Source organism: Phascolarctos cinereus, unplaced genomic scaffold, assembly GCF_003287225.1.
Source record: "Phascolarctos cinereus isolate Bilbo 61053 unplaced genomic scaffold, phaCin_HiC Scaffold_7;HRSCAF=346, whole genome shotgun sequence".
Taxonomy (NCBI): domain Eukaryota; kingdom Metazoa; phylum Chordata; class Mammalia; order Diprotodontia; family Phascolarctidae; genus Phascolarctos; species Phascolarctos cinereus.
Window position 1 is genome coordinate 146,218,332 of NW_027556180.1, and position 22,432 is coordinate 146,240,763.

At 38.4% G+C, this 22,432-nt stretch overlaps 1 protein-coding gene and 1 non-coding gene across 4 annotated transcripts in view; both read right to left on the reverse strand.

The window, feature by feature from the left end:
- Nucleotides 1-1,233: 1,233 nt before the first annotated feature.
- On the reverse strand, nucleotides 1,234-1,306 carry TRNAF-GAA (transfer RNA phenylalanine (anticodon GAA)). The gene has a single exon. It is a non-coding gene; the product is annotated as a tRNA-Phe (tRNA).
- A 16,745-nt stretch (nucleotides 1,307-18,051) lies between these two features.
- TGDS (TDP-glucose 4,6-dehydratase) overlaps nucleotides 18,052-22,432 on the reverse strand; it is a 28,070-nt gene continuing 23,689 nt past the window's right edge. The window contains exon 12 of one of the 3 annotated variants that reach the window (XM_020965816.2): nucleotides 18,052-19,083. In XM_020965816.2, the coding sequence (XP_020821475.1) occupies nucleotides 19,067-19,083 (17 nt within the window). In that variant the 3' untranslated portion in view covers nucleotides 18,052-19,066. The other 2 variants (XM_020965815.2, XM_020965814.2) reach the window with 2 other exon arrangements.

Consider the following 22,432-nt stretch of genomic DNA (forward strand, 5'->3'; position numbering starts at 1 on the left):
AAGCTTACAGTCTGCATCCTACCTAATACTTAACTGCCATCCTGGTATACAGTGCTAATGCATCCCTTGACCATGTGGTTGTTCAGTCATTCCAGTCGTGTCCGACTCTTCGTGACCCTATATGGGGTTTTCTTGGCAAAGACGCTGGAGTAGTTTGTCATTTCCTTCTCCACCTCGTTTTACAGATGAGGAACTGGTTAAGTGACTTGACCGAGGTTACACAGCTAGTAAGTGTCTGAGGCCAAATTTGAACTCAGGAAGACGAGTCTTCCCTGATTTCAGGCCCGGCACTCTATCCACTGCACCACCTAACTGATATTTTTGCGGGGGGTTCGAACTGTCTCTCTTATTTACAGCTACATGTGGGCAGAGGTTCTATTTCTTCTGTACTTAAGTCCGTGTTGTACTCATAAAGGGAGTTCAGCACACGCAGACGCGAAGCACCCTGACTCAGTATCAGGTACATTCGGACAGCGCTCGGCTTCAGGCTACTTAAAATACCGGAGAATTCCCCAAGCACAGTAACCCAGAGCAAGCCAGAGAAGAAGCGCAGGGAAGTTGAACAAGTCTAGGGCGCGAATTTTGCCAGATTTCCAATTTCTTCATTTTTCTATCTCCGCTCCTATATGTACTATCTACCCCTCCCTTTTGCCCCACCCTGTCCTTCAGCATTGTCGCCATAATAATAATAGTTAGCATTTATATAACTAAGATTTGCAACTCTCTTTACAAATATTATCTCGTTTTATCCTCCTGAGATAAACCCTGCGAGGGAAGTGCTGTGATTATCCCCATTTTTCAGTATCCTCATATACTGAGGTCGACCGATGTTGCTGTGTGACTCCCCATGGGTCACACGGCTAGTGTCTGAGTCTGGATTTAAGCTGCGCAGTGTCAGCCTTTGGAAACTATGCTGTAGGTTTCAGTTCCTAAGATTCACATTGCGAAAAAGAAACGGCTTGCCAAATTAAGTGTATGTATGTCCTAATACTAAGGTAAGGAAAAGAGACAAGGAGGGGAGAGACTTAACCCCACTGGACCAAAAGTACAGGCGGGAAAGAATAGTGAGAGCCGAAAATACCTAAGCTTCCGGGTGTGCGTTTTTCTCCCATGTCCCTAGGTCTCCAAAGCAGATAAGGTCAGAAACTCTGAGGGAAGTCAACTAATAAAGGTTTTACTACGGTTGTACCCAATCCGGCAGAAGATGTTTTGGGGGAAAGCTTCAAAACCTTCTGCCGAAACCCGGGATCGAACCAGGGACCTTTAGATCTTCAGTCTAACGCTCTCCCAACTGAGCTATTTCGGCAACTGCAGCCTCTGTTTCTGAGTTACTCCTTGTATTACTCTTTAACCCCCTTTTGTTACTTCTGCAATTGGTTTTCCTTGTTTCTAATTCAGCATCACTCTTCCATATTTATTCTTCACAATCTCGAAGGGTGGTGCTAAAAATCTTGTAGCGTAATTGTCAACATTATTTATATGCATATACTATATACAATTTTATAATGCTTGAGGATGCCATTACTGTTATTATTTATTATTATAAACTTAACTTTTATTAATTTAATAAGTATCACCATAATAATAGCTTACATTTCTATAATTCTTTAAATTTAAAAAAAACACTTTGCAATTCCAAACTCTGCTATTCAGATTAACCTAAATCCCAAAGTCCAAAGCTTGAAAAAAGTAAGGCAGAAGTTCATGCAAATTTGAATAAAACATTAAAAAGAGCCACTATCATCACATATGCTACCCTGATAACATTAGTGAGAACCCAGGAGCCAAAATTTGTCACTAAATACAAGAGAAACAATTGATAGGATAGGTGAGAATTTTGCAGCCATTAAAAAAAAAGCATACACAATTTTACTCCTTTTATAATACCGTTGGAGTTGAACTCTAATGGCCTGGACTAGGACTGTGATTTCTTTGATGAAAGACCTTCCTCTTGTGAATGATAAGAATAAGGTACACATCAGCACCTTCTCTAAAACTAAAAGTTTTGTAAAGTTGCCTATGATCCCACAAGCAGCCCTTATCTAGGTCTGCCTGGGTTGAAGTTGGCTTTCCATCTACCATCTTGCTCTCTCTAGCTGAGCTCTGCCTATTAGTCAACAAGCCTTTATTAAGTGTCTAGCATACTAATGTGCCAGGCATTGTGCTAATCCATGATATACAAAGAAAGGTAAAAGACAGTCAGTCTCTGTTCTCGAGGAGCTCCTCTAATGGAGGCAACATGTAAAGAACTATGTGCAACAAGAAGGATGTAGACAGTATAAATTAAAGATAGTAGAGAAGACAATAGTATTAAGGGTAATTGGAAAACTCTTCACAGAGAAAGTACTATTTCAGCCCTGGCTTCAAAGAAGCCAGGAAGACCAGGAGATGGAGCTGAGAATGTAGAGAATTCCAGGCATGGGGTTAGTGAAAGAGCCCTAAATAGGGAGATGAATTGTTTTGTTCTCGATATAGCAAGGAGGCCAATGTCACTGGATCTCAGATTAAAAGAGGTGAGAATAAGATGGAAGGGTAGATGGGGTCAGGTTATGAAGGACTTTGAACATATATTTGATCCTGAAGGTAATAGGGAGTCACTACAGTTTATTGAATAGGGAGATGGCATGGTCACACAGTGCAGAGTTAAATTGGTTCAATAAGCAATCAAGAGATGGAAGGGAGGAAAGTGTAGCCAAGGAAGAATTTCAGAGTAAAAGGATCAGAGGCACAGAGAAGATATAGAACAGAGTTTGGGGTGGCAAGGCAGAGGGAGATATAAAATGATAGATTTTGATCAGAAAAAGGAATTTCAGAATTTATAAATGTAGAAGTATAAGACTTGTGGTTAATGAGGTCAATATGTAATGACATATATGTATATGTAAAATGACAATATATATTTGTGTAGCTAAGGTGAGGTGCCCAAATAGGCAACGAGAAATTAGTAAGTTGAGGAACCTGGAGGGTCTGGCGTTTGAGGGAGTGTCAGCATATGTATGTGTCGAAGTCCCCCACTATAAGGGCAAGAGTTAAGGAGGAGACTGCTGGCTAGGCACTAAACTCATTGAGCAAAGGAAATAATAGTTACCAGAATCTTGATTGGATGGCAAATATGAATGTAATGTAATATTACTGTGCTATATGAAATGCCAAATATAATGAATACAGAGGAACATGGAAAGATCTATATGAATTAAAGCAGAAGACAGGAAGCAGAGCCAAGAAAACAATATATACAATGACATGACAATGTAAAGAACCGCAAAAAAATCTAAAATGAATGTTGCAAATTACAAAAAACAAACATGACCCTAACACCTCCCCAGCTCACCCCTTCACAGAGGTGAGAGGCCTACAAGTATGACACATTACACATATCTTCAAACTTTTTTGATGATTTCATCAGTTATGCTGACTTTTTCCTTCTTTTCTGTCTCTAAAAAATATTATTTAGCACATGGAATAGCTCTCTGGGAGGGGGGAAGGGATACTGGGGAGAAATATGGTGATGGTAAAAGGGCAAACGACATCAATAAAAAACTTTTCAAAAAAGGTATTTGGATTTAGCCAATCTCAAAAGAAGAGAAGTTGCTGAGTGATGGAAGCAGAAGGAGAGCTTGAAAGTAGCAAAGAAAAGCAAGGAATATTCCAATTCCCCTTCTTTGACCAAGGAGTTACCAAGTATATATTTCACTCACACATAGTATACTCAATAACTATTTATAGAGTGGAATGGAAATTAATAATACTGAATGAAAGAGGTCTTAATTTGGAAGTAAATATCATAGATTTGATAGCTGCCTCTGTTAGCTATATAACTCAGGGCAAATGACAGATAACCTCCATCAGTCTCAACTACCTCATCTGTAAAACGAAAAAGTTGGACTAGATGAAACTTTAGAGCTCTTCCAGCTCATAATAATAACAACTGACATTTTATGTGGTACTTTAAAATTTACAAAGCATTTTACATTTCATTTGAAACTCTGAACAGCCCTCTTAGGTACGTCAAACCCTTTTTGGCAGATGAGTAAACTTCTACTCAGACAATTAAGTGACATGCTCTAAGTCTATGATTCCATGAACTAATCATTCTTAAACTGTAAAAAAAAATTCTAACAAAACAGACTAATTTCTTAGTTTAAGCATAGTTCTTAGCCACTTGAAATCAACAGGTTTACATGACCATCTCTAGAGGCAATAACTCATGAGATAACAAACTTCAAAGCATTGTAGCTGTAAAGCTAGCTGTTACTTCTTGTTGAGTCATTTTTCAACTGTGCCCAACTCTCTGTGACCTCATTTGGGTTTTTCTTGGCAGAGATACCAGAATGGTTTGCCATTTCCTTCTGAAGTTCATTTTACAGATGAGGAAATTGAGGCAAATAGGGTTAAGTGACTAGTCGAGGGTCACACAGCTAGTAAATGTCTGAAGCCAGATTTTAACTCTTGAAGATGGATCTTCCTGATTCCAGGCCCATCACTCTATCTACTGTGCCACATAGCTGCCCCAAATGGTACTACTATAGAGGAAAGAATCAATCAAGTTATTTACCAAATGCATACCATGTGACAAACACCTATAATTCTTGTATGATGGTCTTCTATAGTTGTTTGATAACTTCTATACCATTTAGTTTTCTCATGTTTCTGTTTCTTCTCCCCCAATTAAACTATAAACTCATTGAAGGCAGAAATGGTATTTTATAAATATTTGCATTCTTAAGCATCAATTTGTCCTGTATCATCAGTTAACACTGATCAATAAGTATTTGTTGATTGAAGAGGAAACATTAACTGCAATAATAAGGGGTCAAAATGCAAACAGTTAAAACAAAGAAACAAAAAAAGAATCTCAGAAGGCCTCACTAACCCTCTAATTTATATGGATTAGTCTCACAGGGAGAAGAACCTGCAGCCTCGAGGCCACATGTGCCCCTCTAGGTCCTCAAGGGCAATCCTTTGACTGAAAGGCCCTGGAGGATCTTATGTGAAGAAAAGAAATCAAACCCTTAGGAAACGGATAAGACAGAGACAGAGAAAGACGGGGACAGAGACTGAGAGGTGGTGGGAAGACTTGTTAAGAGGCTGTTGCAATAGCCCAGGTAGAAATCAACTAGACAACAACTGGGAAAATAGAAAAGGACATAAAAATCTCTGGCTTGATAATTTTCCTTTGTGTTGTATGTTTTGGAATAAATGAAGTCTGATGAATGGCAGCAACCTCTCATCTTTACTAGTGAAGTCAAAGGACTTTCAGCTAAGCTAAGAACAGGCATGCTATTACTTAGATAATTTTAATGTTTGGGAAAATATACCTTTTGCCTTATACATTTTCCTGATATTGCTAGCTCCAAATTGGCTTAGGAGGCTTTTTTGTTAGTTGCATGTAAATGCATGTAAAATAAAATTCAATTTCCCTATTTCAAAGCTCTCTGTTTCTAACAACCAGTGTAGTCTAGTGGCTATAGATGGCCTTGGAGTTGGTAAGACTTGCTGTGTGATCTTTCATTGAAGACTTTTAACAATTCAGTGCCCTAGGCAGCTCTCCACGATCATAAACTGCAGAACAGGTACTGATTTGCATTGGTAAAGCAAATCCTCCACCTAGCCAACAGCTCCCAACCCTAATAAAATCATATATCTGATTTTTTAAAAAGTTCTCTGTAATAAGTATCTGTTGAATTATTGTAGAAGATTTGCATTGTAACCCCACAGGTCTTATTTATCTGTGTATTTATTTGTTTGTTTGTTTGTTTACTTACTTTTTATTTATGTAATTCTTTCTAATTTGTGTGTTTGTCATCACCCTTTTATACCTAGGCAGGTTCACCCAGCTCAGTTTTTCTGTCCTGGGTTGGCTTGCCTCTCCTTAGGCAGCCTGGTCCCCAACCCTGCTTGGAGGTCAGGGACTCAATATATTGGTGCTGGACTTCATGCAGACACTTCATCCACTTTCAGCTTCCTGAAGCTCAGAACTCCAGCGCTCATGAAATCCACTGGCTTCAGCCTCCCCGGCAGCAAGGAGTACAGATATGCATGACCACCTCTGGCTCCTACCCGCCTCCTTGTCACCTCTAACATGCCAAGCATGCCACCTCTGTGCCCTTCCATCGATTGTGCCCCACTTGTGGAATGTTTTTACTCCTGACCTCCAACTCTATCATTGGCTTCCTACAAAACAAAGCTCAGCCACTTTCCTCCTGAAACCCTCCCAGCTGACAGTGTCTCCCCAACAAAGGTTACTGTTTATCTGCTTTGTGTATATTTTGTATATTCTCTACAAGTGCATGCTGTCTTCACCTTGCTCAAATGTAAACTCCCTGAAGTTAGAGACTGTCTTTGCACATCTGTATCATTGTACCATTTGTAGCACATTGCCTGGTACACAGTCAGCTTGATGAATGGTTTTTTGGCTGGGGTGAATAAAGTGATTTCTCCTCGACTATAAGTTAAAATTGAGACTTTTAAGAATATAAAGAACATAAAGAATTAAATAAAGAACCAAAAATCAGTATGAATGATTAATCCAAGGAAATGTATTTATTTAAAGCCTTTAAATCACATGTTGATGAAAATCTTATTGTTTTTATTGTCTTTGTAGACATCAACATAAAGCTTCTGTGTGTGTTTGCCAAGCCAAAAACAATTAACTCAATTATCCTCCAGAATATCCAACCAACTTTTCCATAAGCACTACTCCCACATCCATCAAGTAAAGTCCTGACTAACCAAGAGAATTTGGCTCAGTGCCCCAAAGGCCAGAAAACTTGGATTCTGGAGGATGAGTCCCAGAGGCGAAGACTACTTAAAAATAGCTTGGCTCAAACCCCAGTCTTCCCTTTAATGAAGTGTGTCAGACCCTGAAAGCATGAGATCTTATTCACAAAGGATTAACAACCTTAATCATACACTAAAAAAATACCCCCCCAAAAAAAGAAGGAAAGAAAAGCTGTTCAAGTATCTCCTTTCTTAATCCAGTTAAGAGCATATTCCCCAAATCCTGTGTTCCTTCAAAGTGTCTACACCAGAAATACTCTTACTTTCCTCTCTTCTCCTAATGTAAGACTTGAAAAGAGAAGCAATCAAACAAATTTTGTATGAAGGTGTTGCAGTCAGAGAGATTGAGACCAGAGTACGGGCCGGGTCATCTGGAATGAATTCACAGACTCAAGCATTCTTTAAGTCAAGCTGGCAAAGATTTTTGTTGCGCTTTTCAGCGGGCAAGGAATCTTAAGGAACCTGCAAGAGACTGAGGATGGAGCTAGGGTTTATATGGAAAAGAGCATGGGAAAGGAATGCCAGGGACACTGATGAGGTAATCTAAAGGTCCAGGAGCTGCAGATGAGAAAGTACAGGGAGTATACCAGACAGGGAGAGAGATAACAGAGAGGTATGGATCTTTGGAGTCTGGCAGGAGGAAGAGTCCTTGGGCTGGGCAAGGCACCCCTCTCCCTCTGTCTTAATGAGAGAATGTTCTGCAACAAGGGAAGGCTTTCTCACAAGACAAGAACTTACTAAGGAATTCGGAGGCTTCCAGAGACACGATCTGAGGGCCGGGGCCTGAGCAACCTAGCACTCTCTTACCCAGCTTTGTGTAGCTGTACCAGGGAGAGAGATAAGGGTTGTGCTGATGCCCATGCATGAATAACTGCTAGGCACAGTGTCTTCGGGCTGGGGAGGGGTTGTCAGAGACAGTGTTTCTGAGACTAGGGAGAAATTGGGGTCCAAGTACAAGCACAAGCACCCAAGCACCCCATCAAAGGCACATACCAAAACACCAGGATACTAGAAGGCCTTGTTTCCTCAACCTTATTCCTGACCACCATCATCCAATTTCTTCAGTCCTCAACATTATGCACTCCTGACTCTCTGGGCTTTCTCTGCCATTTCTCAAAAACCTCTTCATTCCTGGAAGTTCACTTCAACCCTGGATGTCTCACGCTGGAAGTAATAATCTCACGCTGGAAGTAATAATAATAGTAAGCATTTATATAGAGCTTACTAAGTGTCAGGCACCATACTAAGTGCTTCACAAATACTATTTCTTTTGATGCTTACAACCACCCTTCAAGGCAGGTGCAATTCTTACTGCCATTTTACAGCTGAGGAAACTGAGGCAAATAGTGCTTAAGTGACTTGCCCAAGGTCACAAGCTAATAATTGTCTAAGGCTGAATCTGAACTCAGGTCTTCCTGACTGCAGGTCCAGCTCTGTATAATTCTACCTATCCACCTATCACTCTGGCTTCCACACTACCTAACTACCTAGCTCTGCTCCTTCAGTCTCTTCCTTTGGTTGGCTGGTTCCTCCCAGAATCTCCATTTTAAGAAGATGCCGAGGTCAGCCATGTCTTCATTCCTCTCCAGGAGGCACTCCTGACTCTCTGGACTTTCTCTACCATGACCCCACTTGGGTACACCACCCTCTTCAGCTTTCTTCTATGTATTATCTTTCTTCTATTGGAATATAAGCTCCTTGAGGTTAGGGGCTGTATTTCCTTCTGCTTGTGTGTTTCCTTTCTTAGCACATTGTCCAGCACATAGTAAGAGCTTAATAAATGCTTATTGACTTGACATTTCCGTTCCACCAGGATTGCTGAAAGTCAGAGGATAAAGTGATAAAGTCTGCACCCACTACAAATTCATACAGATTCAGAGCAGCTTGAAGGGACCTCAGATGTCATCTAATCCAATTCCCTTCTTTTACAAATGAGCAAATCAAGGTCCAAGGAAGTTAAATGATTTACCGAAGGACATACTCGTAGGAAGCTGACTCTAAAACCAGAACTCTTTATATTGCACCATACTATTTCAGAGAGGCCCTTGATGCTGCTTAACAATCTTAATAGTCTACGCTTCTCAACTTGTTTTTTTCCCCCATAATTTTTCCAATTCTCTGAGCTCCAACTGCACTGTCACCCCCACCCATATTTATAACAGAAGACCTATCCTCCTACCTCATCGAGGCTGATGAGATTTCAGCTCTCAGCCTGCATCTCTCAGCAAGAGAAGCTTCTTTCTTCCTTCCCTTTGTTCAAAGAAGAGAGATCCCTGGGATTTGAATACTAACTCAGCTAATTCTAATCAATCAATCAATAAACATTTATTAAGTGTCTACTATGTGCCAAAATGTGACATGACACTGGAGATGGAGATGATGTTCAAAGTTTCCCATGTGCTATTTAGAAACCCATAGCTGGAGTCTCCTTATTCCTGGATCTGTGACACTGTTGTCAATAAGATAATGAGATAGCTTTTTCCCAGTCTTGGGGGAGAAGGAAAAACTGAAATTTCCTAAGAAGCCAAACAGGTACAAGTGCAGTGCTCCTCCTGGGGAATATCAGGGAAAGGAATTTGTGGAGCTACCCAGAACTGAGGAAGAATGTCTAGTTATCTCTGATACCAAGAACAAAACTAATGAAATTTCTACCTCTCATTCTTGCACCTCTACCTGGCTCTCTCACCCTGAAACCTTATTTCTTTGAGAGTCTATGTCTTTTCTTTATTTGGTGAGGGTCAAAAGAAACCAGTTTTCCAAGGTATCATTCATAGTACATGTATCCATGAGGGGATTAAAAGTACTTCAACCCAAAGAGGCGTGGCTAGTGCTCCTCTTCAGATAAACAACCACCTACCCCCAACCACAAACTAGCGGTGTAACATTGGGTAAATTACTTAACTTCTCTGGCCCTTAATTTCTCTTATCTTAGGGGAAAATAAGGAAGTTGGACTACAATATCTCTAAAATTCCTTCCAACTCTACATTCTTTGATTCCTAAGGGTGTATCCCCCTGAATCTATCTTCCACACAGCTGCTGAGGTGAAATTTCTAAAACACAGGTCTAACCATGTTACTCTCCTTCTGAAAAGTCAGTAATGGCTTTCTATTGCTTCTAAAATCAAATACAAATTCCTAGGTCTAGCATTGAAAGTCCTTCAGACCCTGGTTCCAGTCTACCTTTCCAGACTTATTACATGTTACTGTCTTCTACACTTTCTGTGGCCTCACCAACCTGTCTTATTTTTAGCCCTCCACTCATTTCACGTCATTAGACTTTTGCATATAAGCTGTGACCCATGCCTGGAATATGTTCCCTTCTCATTGCCACTTCTTAGAATCCCTCACAGCCTTCAGAGCTTAGCTCAAATGCCGCTTCTTAGGTGGGGCCTCTCCTGATGTTAGGATTTCTAATCCCAACTTCAAATTATCTTGTATTCATATATAACTACTTACATGTGTACATGTTGTCTTCCCTACTACAGTGTGAGCCCCATGATGACAGGAATTGGTTTGTTTTTGGTCTTTGTGTCCCCAAATCCATAAACAGTAGAGTACCAGACACCTATAGGAGCTTAAATGCTAGTTGACCAATTAATTGAATCCATTCCCTTAAGCCTACCATGGGACCTAAGTCACTCTTTCTCTCTCATGTATCTTGAATTCCCTTTTGGACTGACTCCTTCCTATCTGCTTAGGAATGCTATCAGGTCTCCTCAGAAGAAAAAAGCCCTGCCTAGGGCCTTCAACCTGCCAAATCCATCCAACTACCATCTCACCTCTTCCTCTAAATGTTCCACCCGTTGAAAAAAAGTCTACAGCCAAGACTTCTACATCTTCACTATCTACAATTGACTCGACATCTAACTATCTGGGATTTGCCTCTCCTGCTCGGCTGAAACTTCTTACCCTAAGGTTACAATTGACCTAGTCACTAAATGCGAAAGGCATTTCAAAATTCTTGTCCTTGTCTACCTCTTTGTAACTTTTGGCATTCTTGATCACTCCCTCTCTCCTTCCTTGACTTCAGAGAAGTCAGTTCTGGTTTTTCTCCTATTCTTCCCTCTCTGTCTCCTTATGCATTTTTCAGCCCCCTAGTTCCCAAGGTTCTGTTCTTGGTCTGCTTCTCTTCTCCCAACACTCTCTTCCTTTATAATAATCTCATCTGCTGTCACAGCTTCAACTGCTACTTCTGTGTAGATGATTTCTCTTCTGAGCCCTAGACCCACATCTCCAGCTACCTATAAGACATTTCTATCTGGATGTCTCACTATTACCTCAAACTTAATATGTTAAATATGTCTGTTTCCTTTTCTTTTTTTTTTTTTTGGTACTGCAAATCTATTATGTACAACTTGCTATTCCTTTTAAATATATAATAAAGTTATCATGTAAATTTCTTTTTTTTCTTCCTCTCCCTCCCGACCCCCCAGAGATGGCTACTATTAGACACAAATCGGTATATGTATACCAAATTATTCTATACATACTTCTTTTTATCAGTTCTTTCTCTGGATACAAAGAGCATCTTCATATGTCCTTCATAGTTAATTTGGGTATTTATAGTAGTCAAAATGGCTTATTTGCTTGAAGTCATTCTTTTTTTTTTTTTTGGTTAGGCAATGGGGTTAAGTGATTTGCCCAGGGTCACGCAGCTAGTAAGTGTTATATGACTGAGGTCGCATTTGAATTCAGGGCCTCCTGAATCCAGGGCCACCTCATTGAAGTCATTCTTAAAACAATATTGCTGTTACAGTATATAATATTCTCTTGGTTCTATTCATTTCATTCTTCATTATTTTCCCTTTAACCCACTCCTGACTTCACTGTTTGTCAGGAACATAACTTTTCATCTAATTCCTATGTTCAAAACTTTGGGGTTGTATTTGAAACTCTGCGCTCCTTCACCTCTTACCCAATCAGTTCCCAAAGCCTGTGGCTTTCAGCTTCACAATATTTCACGCATCCATCCCCTCCCCTCTATCCTTGCTTCCACCTTGCTCATAAAGACCCTCATTGTCACCAACCCAGACTATGGTGGTAGGTCTTCCTTCTATTCTCCTTCCTCCAAATCATCCTTTATAGGATTATAGGAATAATCTTCCTTAAGCATAGAAATGGTTATGTCCTTGTCTATTCAAATGTCTTTAATAGCTTCCTATTATCTGAGTAATGTTCAAATTTCTTTCTTGGCCTTCAAGGCCCATCATCATCTCATACCACACTACTCTTTCTGCTCTATTCAATGTTATTTTAATCATTGTCCTCTATGTGCCAACCAAATTGTACTACTTATTTCATGTGTACCACTTCAGTGTCTTTGCTGCTTTCCCTAATGCCTAGTATATCCCCCACCCTCTCTACCTTCATCTGTTTAATGTAAAATTAAAAATCCACCTTTTAAGTCCAATTTAAATGACACTTCCTCTACAAAGCCTTCTCTGATCCTTCTGATCAGTAATAACCACCTCCACCCCCTAAGCCTGATTAAACTCACCATTTTGTTTTGTAACTGTGGAAGCATATTAAAAATCTCCTTTTGAGTTCAACTGAAAATGTTAATAAATAAGTATCTCTACAGTCTGAAGTCCTTTTCTCTTTCTTAGATCTAACTCTTTTCTCTCAGGAAAGTGTTCAAAACGTCAAGAACAAAAGTTAAGACCTGTGGCCAAATTTGATTTTAGGAAGGTGAGTCTTCCTGGTTCCTAGTCCAGTGTTCTATCCACACCACCTAGAGGCCCATACTCTAGTGCATACCTTCTGCAATTTCTTTACATTTAAATTGTATATATTCTATATGCTTTATCATTTTATTGCTAATGCTCTATAATGCTTTGGCAAAATGTATGTGAGAGTGTATACAATAGATGGTTCAGACCAAATTTTCAGGCTTGGAGAAAAGTTTTTGTAGGAAAAAACAAGTTTAGAAAGAAGAAAAAAGAAAAGAAAGAAACGAAAGCCACAATTCTATCAGCTAAGTGGCATAGTGGATAGAGTGCTAGATCTAGAGTCAGGAAGACCTGAGTTCAAATCCTGCCTCAGAGACTAGCTGTGTGATCCTGGGCAAATCAATTAATTTCTATCTGCCTCAATTTTCTCATCTGTAAAACAGAGAGAATACTAGCACCTTCATCTCAGGGCTTCTGTGAGGATAATTTGTAAATTCTTTGCACACCCTAAAGTGCTAGTTGTTTTTATTCTTATTATATCTAATGGTGCATGTAGAAAACCTCTAGGGAGAGTGTTTAGATGATGAATTATATGTTAAAGGCTTGCAAAAGTTAGAATTGCAAAGATTCTCACTCATTAGTCAGTTTATCTGAATGACAAACATGAAATACGGAAAGATAATGGGATCAGTGAACTTGGATAGGGAAAAGCACATTTTTATTTCAATGTAATTAGTTTCCTTCATAATCTCATGTATTTTATTTTATGTATTTCAAAACATTATTCTGAGAAGGGGTCCATGCCACAGGAAAAGTTTATGAATCCCTGTTTTAAATGCAATTCTTACATAGAGTAAGAGATCAATAGATGACCTCAAATTCGTATTCACAAGACAAAGTGTTTCACTTAGGTCTTACACTCAACATTTAAATTTCTTGTTGATTCAGACCTTCAATTTTGACCTTCACAGGCGATGAGGAAAATCAGATTGCAGTAATTAGAATACTGTAGTAACACCATTTAAAACTGTGGCTTGATTAGTTCATTAGCTCAGCAAACCATAATTTCAGCTACTGAGAATTTAAAACTGATTTCATTTTAGTTGTATGATGTTATTCTTTTTTGCCATCTAAAGATAACAGAAATATTTGTGATGTAATAAGTTGAATTCATTTAAAGTGTGACTAAGTTTTTGTTTTTTAAGGTGAAAAATGTTTTTAAAAGAATTGAATTTGTTTTTAAGGATAATTTGTATTTTTAAAAAAGTAACGATTAGGAATGTTCATTTCATGCGTTATGCAAAGATTGTGAAAACACCACATTAGTCTGCTGCTTGTAATTTCTCTGAGTAAACCCTAGTTATGTTTCCATTTTTAGCTTATTACTTGAAACAATTTGAACTGTGTGACTCCAAGGTTAAAAATAACTGTCATGTTTAAACTCTTGCTGAAAATATCGAAATTTTTCTCACAGACTCTTTTTGGCCATGTTTCTTATAGTTTTTTTTTAATCATTTGTTGGCATCATTTTTTTCTCTATTTCTTAATTCTCATAGATATTTTTCAGCAGCATTCTCATTCCTGCACTAAAGATTAGGAAATAAAGGCACGGACTGATTTTTAATACCAAACAAAATACAGTATTGTTAGAAATTGGAGATGGGACTTTCTATGCATTCCAGAGGGCACTAGGTGGCACAGTGGATAGAGTATCAGGCCTGGAGTCAGGAAAACTCATCATCCTGAGTTTAAATGTGGCCTCAGACACTTACTAACTGTGTGACCCTGGGCAAATCATTTAACCCTGTTTGCCTTAGTTTCTTCCTTTCCTCCTGGAGAAGCAAATGGCAAACCACTCCAGTGTCTTTGCCAAGAAAACCCAAAATAGGGTCACAAAGAGTTGGACTCAACTGAAAAATGAATGAACAACACAGCCCAAAAAAGGGATGAGGATTATCACATGACCTTGGCCATTCAAATTTCCCTCCTCTTGGCCCTCAAATTAGCCCCAAATCAATACATTAGAACAATGATTATCAAGAAGCTGACAAAGCAAAGAAGCAAGAATATTTTAGGTTCTGAAGTAGAGACATGGGAAAAAGAACGCATTTCACTAAGCAACAGCTCAATTTTTCCACATGAAGAATAATGACCCCAAAGTTAAACATTAGTATGGGTAAGTGAGGGGTTTCAATATCTTTTTTCCCCCTGGATGTTAAAAAAAAAACAAAGAAGTGTTTATCTGTCCGGAATATAATCAGACTAATAAGCCTGTCTGAAGATAGAATGATTCTTTTACAGCTTTGTGTTGCTATGGCAGACAAGTCAGAATATGTGCAACTAAATCTTAACATCTTACTTTAACACTTACTTTAACTTATTTAACATCTTATTTTAACACTATAGGTTTAACACTAATATCTTTGTCTATTATATGGATTCTGGTCAGAATATCAAAAACTTTGTCAAAGTATTGATTTTTATGGGAAAAATCACTAATAATAATAGCTAGCATTTATATAGCACTTCAAGGCTTGAAAAGCTTATTACAAATATTACCTCATTTGATCCTCACAACTCTAGGAGATACATACTATTATCATTATTATTATTATTATAGCATGGGACGGGGGTGGGGAGGGGAAAGATTACAAGTTCTGTTTTGGACATGTTGAATTTGAGATGTCTACGAGACATGGAATTGATTCTAGACGTCCAAGAAGCAGTTGGTAATGTGAGAATGAAGCTCAGCAGAGTTTGGGGCTGGATAAATAGATCTGAGATTCAGTATAGAGATGATAATTCAATCCAGGAGAATTGATGAGATCACCAGGTTAGAGAATATAGACGAAAAAAGAGAAGAGGACCCAGGACAGAGCCTTGGAGAACACCACAGTTAGTGGGCAAAACTTGGATGAAGATCCAGCAAAGGAGACTGAGGAGTGGTCAGGAAGGAGAAGCAGGAGAGAGCTGTGTCATGGAAACCTAGAAAAATGAGAGTATCCAGGGGGTGATCAACAGTGTCAAAGGTTACAGGAGAGGTCAAAAAGGATCAAGATTCAGAAAAGGTCATTAGATCTGGCTATTGTGATCTGGTAACTGTTTCAGTTGAATGATGAGAATGGAAACCAGATTGCAGAGTTTAAAATCAATGAGAGAAGGGAAGGCACATTTAGAATCAAATGAGAGATGAAGCACTGAGTAGATGGCTTTCTCAAGGACCTTAGCCAGGAAGGGAAAATAAATGGCAGGGCTGGTGGGATAAAATGAGCTGTGTTTTTGTTTTTTAAGGACGGGGAAAACATGGGTGTGTTTGTGGGTAGCAGGGAAGGGACTGACAGATAATGGAGAAATTGGAGATTACCAAGAGAATGGAGCAGACAGTGGGGATGCTCTGGAGATGGAAGGTGATGTGATCAAGAGTTCATGCTGAAAAGTCTGCCCTGGCAAAGCTAGATAAGAGATAACTTGTCTCCCACAGCTACTTTCAGATTATCCCTTTACCACCATCACTCAGCAACCCCTCCTCTTTTGAGGATTATACTATCCAAATTAATTACCCAATCCATATTTTATCTATAGAACAAGGAATATGCCAAAACCCCCACCATGGCCAGTGAGGTAGGACCCAAATTCTAATACTTTTGCATTTGTAATAATTCAGTACCAGAAAGGGTGGTCAAGGATGTAAGAAGGCGATACCAGGAGGGAGCCAGGTGTCAGTGAGTGCCAGAAGACGGAAGGAGTGAAACAGGGAGAGGATGAATTATGAAAGGGTTTGTAAACTATGGAGCAAGTATTCCAAAGAGCAAAATGGGAGAAGCATGTAGATCTAGAACAGAACACTGGTGAGTAGGGGAAGAGCAGGATTGAGAAGTATGGAAGTAAGGAAGCAGGAAGCTGGGGATGGGAAGTAGGATTTGCCGATCAGCAGCTTGTTGTTCAAAATGACTAGGACAGGAGCAGCTAGGTGGCGCAGTGGATAGAGCACCCACCTTGGATTCAGGAGGACCTGAGTTCAAATCCGGCCTCAGACACATAACACTTACTAGCTGTGTGACCCTGGGCAAGTCACTTAACCCTACTGCCTAACTAAATAAAAAAACTAACAAAATGACTAGGATGGGGGGAGAACAAGATGGTGGGAGTATGCCAACTACTGAGAATGAGCCCAGGCTCTAACAGTGTATAGAGGTCCTTTGAAGGAGGCAGGTGATTAATAATAGCTACCATTTATATAGCATCTACTATGCGTCAGGCACTGAGCTAAGCACTTTATAATTATCTCATTTGATCCTCACATTAACTCGGGAAGGCAGGTACTATTATTAGCCCCATTTTATAGATAAGGAAACTGAGGCAAAGAGTTTAAGTGATTTGCCCAAAGTTACAGAGTTAGTAAATGCTTGAGACTGGATTTGAACTCAGGTCTTCCTGATTCCAAGCTCAGCACTCTCATCATTGCACCACCAGGCTGCTCTGAGGAGACTGTTGTCTTCTCTTGAGATTCAGCCTTATAACAGGTGGTGATGTCCTGCCTCAGGTGAAGGCATAGCCTGGAAGAGTTTAATCGGGAGGTAGAAAGTGATAGTTTAAGATGCTGAAAAAGTTTGAGGGCTGAGGAAGTTTGATTCTGGTCCATTAATCATCTCTGCAGCACTGGAGAGGCTCATGGGAGGCCAGAGGCAGGTGGCCAGGTACTGGTAATCGTCCTGGGACAAAGACAGGAGAGGGACGTGGTTGGGGTCTAGGGTTGACGTTGTAGGTTTGACTATTTCTTTCCTGATTATCATATAATGTGTAGATATGGTGGCAACCCATCCAAGCTCTTTTGCATCTTCTTCCTCATTCTCTATCCAGGCTATTGTACTGGCAAAGCTGGTGTCAAAGATAGAACACCCTTGTTTCCTATCTGAACTTTCCGCATGCAAGGATGCTCTGGGAGGCAATGCTGTGAAGTATCCACATCATATTGTTCAATTACATTTATAAAACAATCAGATAGCCACTGAGACTTTGGGACATTTAGAAACAAAAGGCAAGGGGCAGCTTGGATACAGCATTGGCCTTGGAGTCAGGTGGACCTGCGTTCAAATCTGGTCTGCAACCAGACACTTAACACTTACTAGCTGTGTGACCCTGGGCAAGTTACTTAACCCCAACTGCCTCACAAATGGAAAAAAAAAAAAAAAAGAAAAAGAAAAAAAAGAAACAAAAGGTAAGCTTTTACATAAAACACATATGTGAGAGTCACCAATCACTGGTCTCACTTCTCCAACCAAATCCCTGGAAAACTGCCTTCAAGATAGTAATAAATAATTTCGGGAAGGTCACATACCTTTGTCCAACATCTTTATGGATGAACTGATTCAGTTCCAGGAATGGCTTGATAAGATTTCTATACCCAATGTTGATCTCCACAAAAAGTAAAGATATGCTAGATTTACATCACATGTAGATGTAGACATTTCATCCCAGCTTTCACATGCCTTTTCCCTTATCATACTTCCCATTCTCACAACAGTTAGAAGTGCCATTTACTTTGTAAAAGTAATCAATAAATGCTAAATGATGTTTTAAAAAAATTCAATGAGACAGCAGAAATGTTAAAAACGCTTTAATAGAAAATGATTTATGTGGACATCAATTTTATAAATGTTAAAAATTAAAATGCTTCCCTTCATGATAAGCTAATTTTGTTAATTAGGAGAATTAATGTTAATCTTGAAAGCAAAAGACCTGAATTTAATGGTATAAAAGTAATTCTAAAAATGAAAAATAAAAAATTTTGGTTTCTTGAAAAAGAACACTTTTAAAAAAGTATTTCTTAAGTTCAATGATATGTACAAAGTATGCTCCAAAAATATTTGTTGAATTCATGTTTTAAGTTTCCAACATCATTTAACTTAAGTTGGCCAAGCTATGCATTTTTGGTCATGAATATAGATAAAATATTATACATACATATATATATGAAGTATTCATTGTATTTTAAATAGAAAATAGAATAAAAAGCATGAATGTCTCATTAAAAACATTAATATGACATAATTTCATAAACACAAAATGAAAGCTAGACTTGCAGTACATTTCCTCTTTAACTCAATTTTTTTTGCAGTTAAAATAATTTAGAAACTTATATAAATCTTACATTCCTATTTTTATAAATATATTCTTCTAGAAGTTTTTAAATTCCACAGTTAACTTTACTAAGTTAATCAATTATTAAAAATCAAGTACCAAAATTTAAAAGTGCTTGAAATGTTTTTATCTTACTCCAACTTTATTGCTTCGTACAGACAGGTATTTCTCATTTTACGGCAAATCATATAATGGAATTTCAGGCTTTAATTAGGATAAAAACTTACTCTGTATTACCTTAAGATTCAAATTTATAACAATCCCTAGCAAGAAGTAGATCTGTAGAATATTCACAGCGTCAGAGCAGAGAACAGGCCTGCAAGTGATGCCTTCCCTACTGCCATGATTGATTTCTGGGCCTGTGGACCACTTGTGAAGCAGACCTTTCTCTAGTTGATGAGACTTCCGAACCCAAGGGATGGACTCTCTCTTTATAGATACATCTGTCAGTTGTGTTTCTCCACACTTCATTCATCTTATTTCCTATTGTTTCCTATTGTGCAGAAAAGTAGCATCATCCTTTGAGAATACAATTGACAGTAGATCAAAATTCCATCAAGTCAGCTCATAATGCGACTCTTCCATGAACTGGGAATATCTATTATTTATAACATAATTTTGCCCTTGAGATTTTGTGCAAAAATACCTGAATCTACTTCCAAAAGGAAAGAAGATTCTGTTTGGTAACTTTATTTCATATCAAGTATCTGTGAGGTAGAACGATTTTCTTCTTTTCTCTCCCATAAATGTTGTTTATTGTAAAAATTTTTATTCCACAGGAAAGGGCTCCAAAGCCTTTTCTGCATTCTTCCAGTTATGAAAATTCTCTTTGTACCATTCAACTGATATGAAAAAGAAAGAAAAAAATTTTAACTTTTCTTCTATATTTATTTTAAACACATAACACTTGAAGGCTATTGTACTGCCATAATTTTTAACACTTTTTATAAAAATTCTTCACATCAAAGAAAAACTAGGGGAAAAAACAACTTGCTAAGTTTCTTTTAAAAAATGTCTAGTAATTGATGTATTTCCACATTTAGTTATTTATATATGTGTATATATACATAACATGCAATACACATATGCTTGTATATGTATGCCAAGTATGTATATACGTGTATGCACTCATGTATGTGTCAACTTATACATCCAAAAACTGGGAGGGAGGTGTTCAAGTACAGAAAATAGCACAATTCAGGGCTTAAGAATAAATTAACCTTTTTACAAGCACTTTTAATGAGTTAAAAAATAGTTCAAAATAATCTTGCTAACATTTTTTTAAACCAAGTCTTCAAAAGCTAATTTTTTCATTCTCTCCCCATTAACTCAATAACATTTTTTAAAAAGTGAACTTTTTTTTGAATCAGTAGAAGTATTAATTCATTCTACAGTAAGCCCTAAACCAACGTTCCCTAAATATCTGACTGCATCCTATCTACAGTAATAATTATAACAGCTGAGACACTGAAACAGAGAGACAGACAGACATGGATATATAACATTAACATTTGCAAAACACTGTTATGTTATCTCCCTTGATCTTCATGAACAGCCCTAAGAGATAAATCTACAGTTATTATGACTCCCATTTTGCTACAGAGCAAAGTGAGGCTCAGAGAAGTTAGAGACTTGTCCACAGTTACACAGCTAGTTAATGGGAAAGGGGGATCTGAACTGCTACCTTGCTGCCTCCATATCTCACACTGTTTCATGAGGTCACATTGCTCCTTAGTCCAGAATAAATATACAAACCAGAATATTTCTGCAAAGGGTCTTAATATATGTACATGTACCCACTTAATCTTGTTTATCTAATGGATTTTTTGGGATATGTTGAATACTTCTTGAATTTCCTACTAAAACATTTAACAATATTAAAAAAAATCAACTGAAACGTTGATGAGCAGTTCTCTTGATCACTGTGTAGTCTGATATGTCTTAAGGACTTTCGAAAGAAAGATACAGATTTTCACAAGTTTAAATAAATCTAGGTAAGAAGTAATGGCCTCGGGGCAGCTAGGTGGCTCAGTGAATAAAGCTCTGGCCTTGGAGTCAGGAGGACCTGAGTTCAAATCCAGCCTCAGACAAGTAATACTTACTTGCTGTGTGACCCTGCGCAAGTCACTTAACCCCTATTGCCTCACAAAAAAAAAAAAGGAAGTAATGGCCTCCCCAACTGTCACTATTCATTTCTGGGCCACCAGAAGTGGCCAATTGTGAAGTGGCTGGGCAGAAAATAGGCAACGACCCAACACCTCAAAACCATATGCCAGATAAACTCCAAAAGGACACATGACTTAGACATAAAAAGGTGACATTAGAAGCAAATCAGAGGAACAAGGAAGAAATGACCTTTCAGATCTGTGGTAAGAGGAGACGTCTAATATGGGAATTTTCTTTGCTAGACAGAATATTTCTAATAAGTGGTTTTTTAAACTGTTCAATTGGGAAGGGGAAGGAACCCAACAGAGAGATAACGTCTGCAAAGATAAAGACAATTTTTTAATGCCATCAATAAAATGTATCTAAAAGCTATTTTGGAAGGCAACAGGCAGATCAAGAAAGGCACAGTATGATGGCTAGGAAGATGATCAAGGACCGCTGAGAGAAAGAACAATTACTTTACTCCTATTCTGCTTCTATTTTATCTTCCAAGAAGAATTAAGCGTGAATTAGAACTCAAAATAAGTAATGAAATAGCTTTATCAAATGTCACAGGTAAATTATACCTCAGGACACTAAAAACCTGTAGATGTTGACTGTTAAATTTCTGTTGGGTCATCTTTTCAAGGAATCCTGGTGAATGGGAAAATTGCTGCAGAGCTGTGTTAAGAACACTCATATTTTCACACCCCACCCCCCAAAAGTGGATGCTTTAAACTATGGGCAAAGAACCCTGACCTCATTTACTAAGTAAAATTCTAGAATGGATTATTAAAGGGGTAATTTGTAAGCACTTAGAAAGGAAAGAGGTGATGCATACAACAGAAAGGGGCTCCTTAAGAACAAATCATACCATACCAACCTTATTTCCCTTTCTGACAAGGTTACTAAATAAGTAAACCAAAGCAAAGATATAGATAAGCAGTTCAGTACAGTGGCTTAGCATGGTTTAGTGGAGAGAAGACCAGCCTCAGATGCCCTGGGTTCAAGTTCCCATTCTGACACAAACTAACAGTGACCTAAGACAAGTCATTTAACTCCTCACTGTCTCAGGTAACTCTCTACTACTATAAGTTGCAGAACAGCTGCTGATCTGCATTGGTGGAAGGAATTTCCTCACATGAATGAAATCAGACTCATTCCCCCAACCTCCTCACCAAAGGAAAAAGGTTACAGCATGACATTTGACAAAATCTTTCTAACCCTAATTTAGGTAGGTGGTGGGACTGATTGATTGTCCTGATCCAAAAAGTGGTGATTAATGAATGAATCAATGTTAATCTGGAGGACAACATTTAGTGAAAAGTCACAAGTTCTTGCCCTTGGTCAGGTTATGTCCAACACTTTTGTCAATGATTCTGCTGAAAACAGAGCAAACTTATTGAAATTATGGCTGCCATGAAGTTGAGAGGTCCTGCTAATATGATGGATGATAGAATTAGGACCCTAGAAAATTCAGTTCATAATTCTATCCTTTCCAAGAAACAAAAAGATGAAATTTAATACAGACAAATTTAGAGTCCTATAGTGGAGGGTAGGGATGAGGGGAAGTGTAGCATGTTCCTCATTCTTAGATGTCTTTAAGCAAAATTTGGATGACAACTTGCCAGCAAATGCTATAGGAGTCTTGTCTGTGCAGGGATGTATAGCATCTGAAATTCAAAGATATTAATATT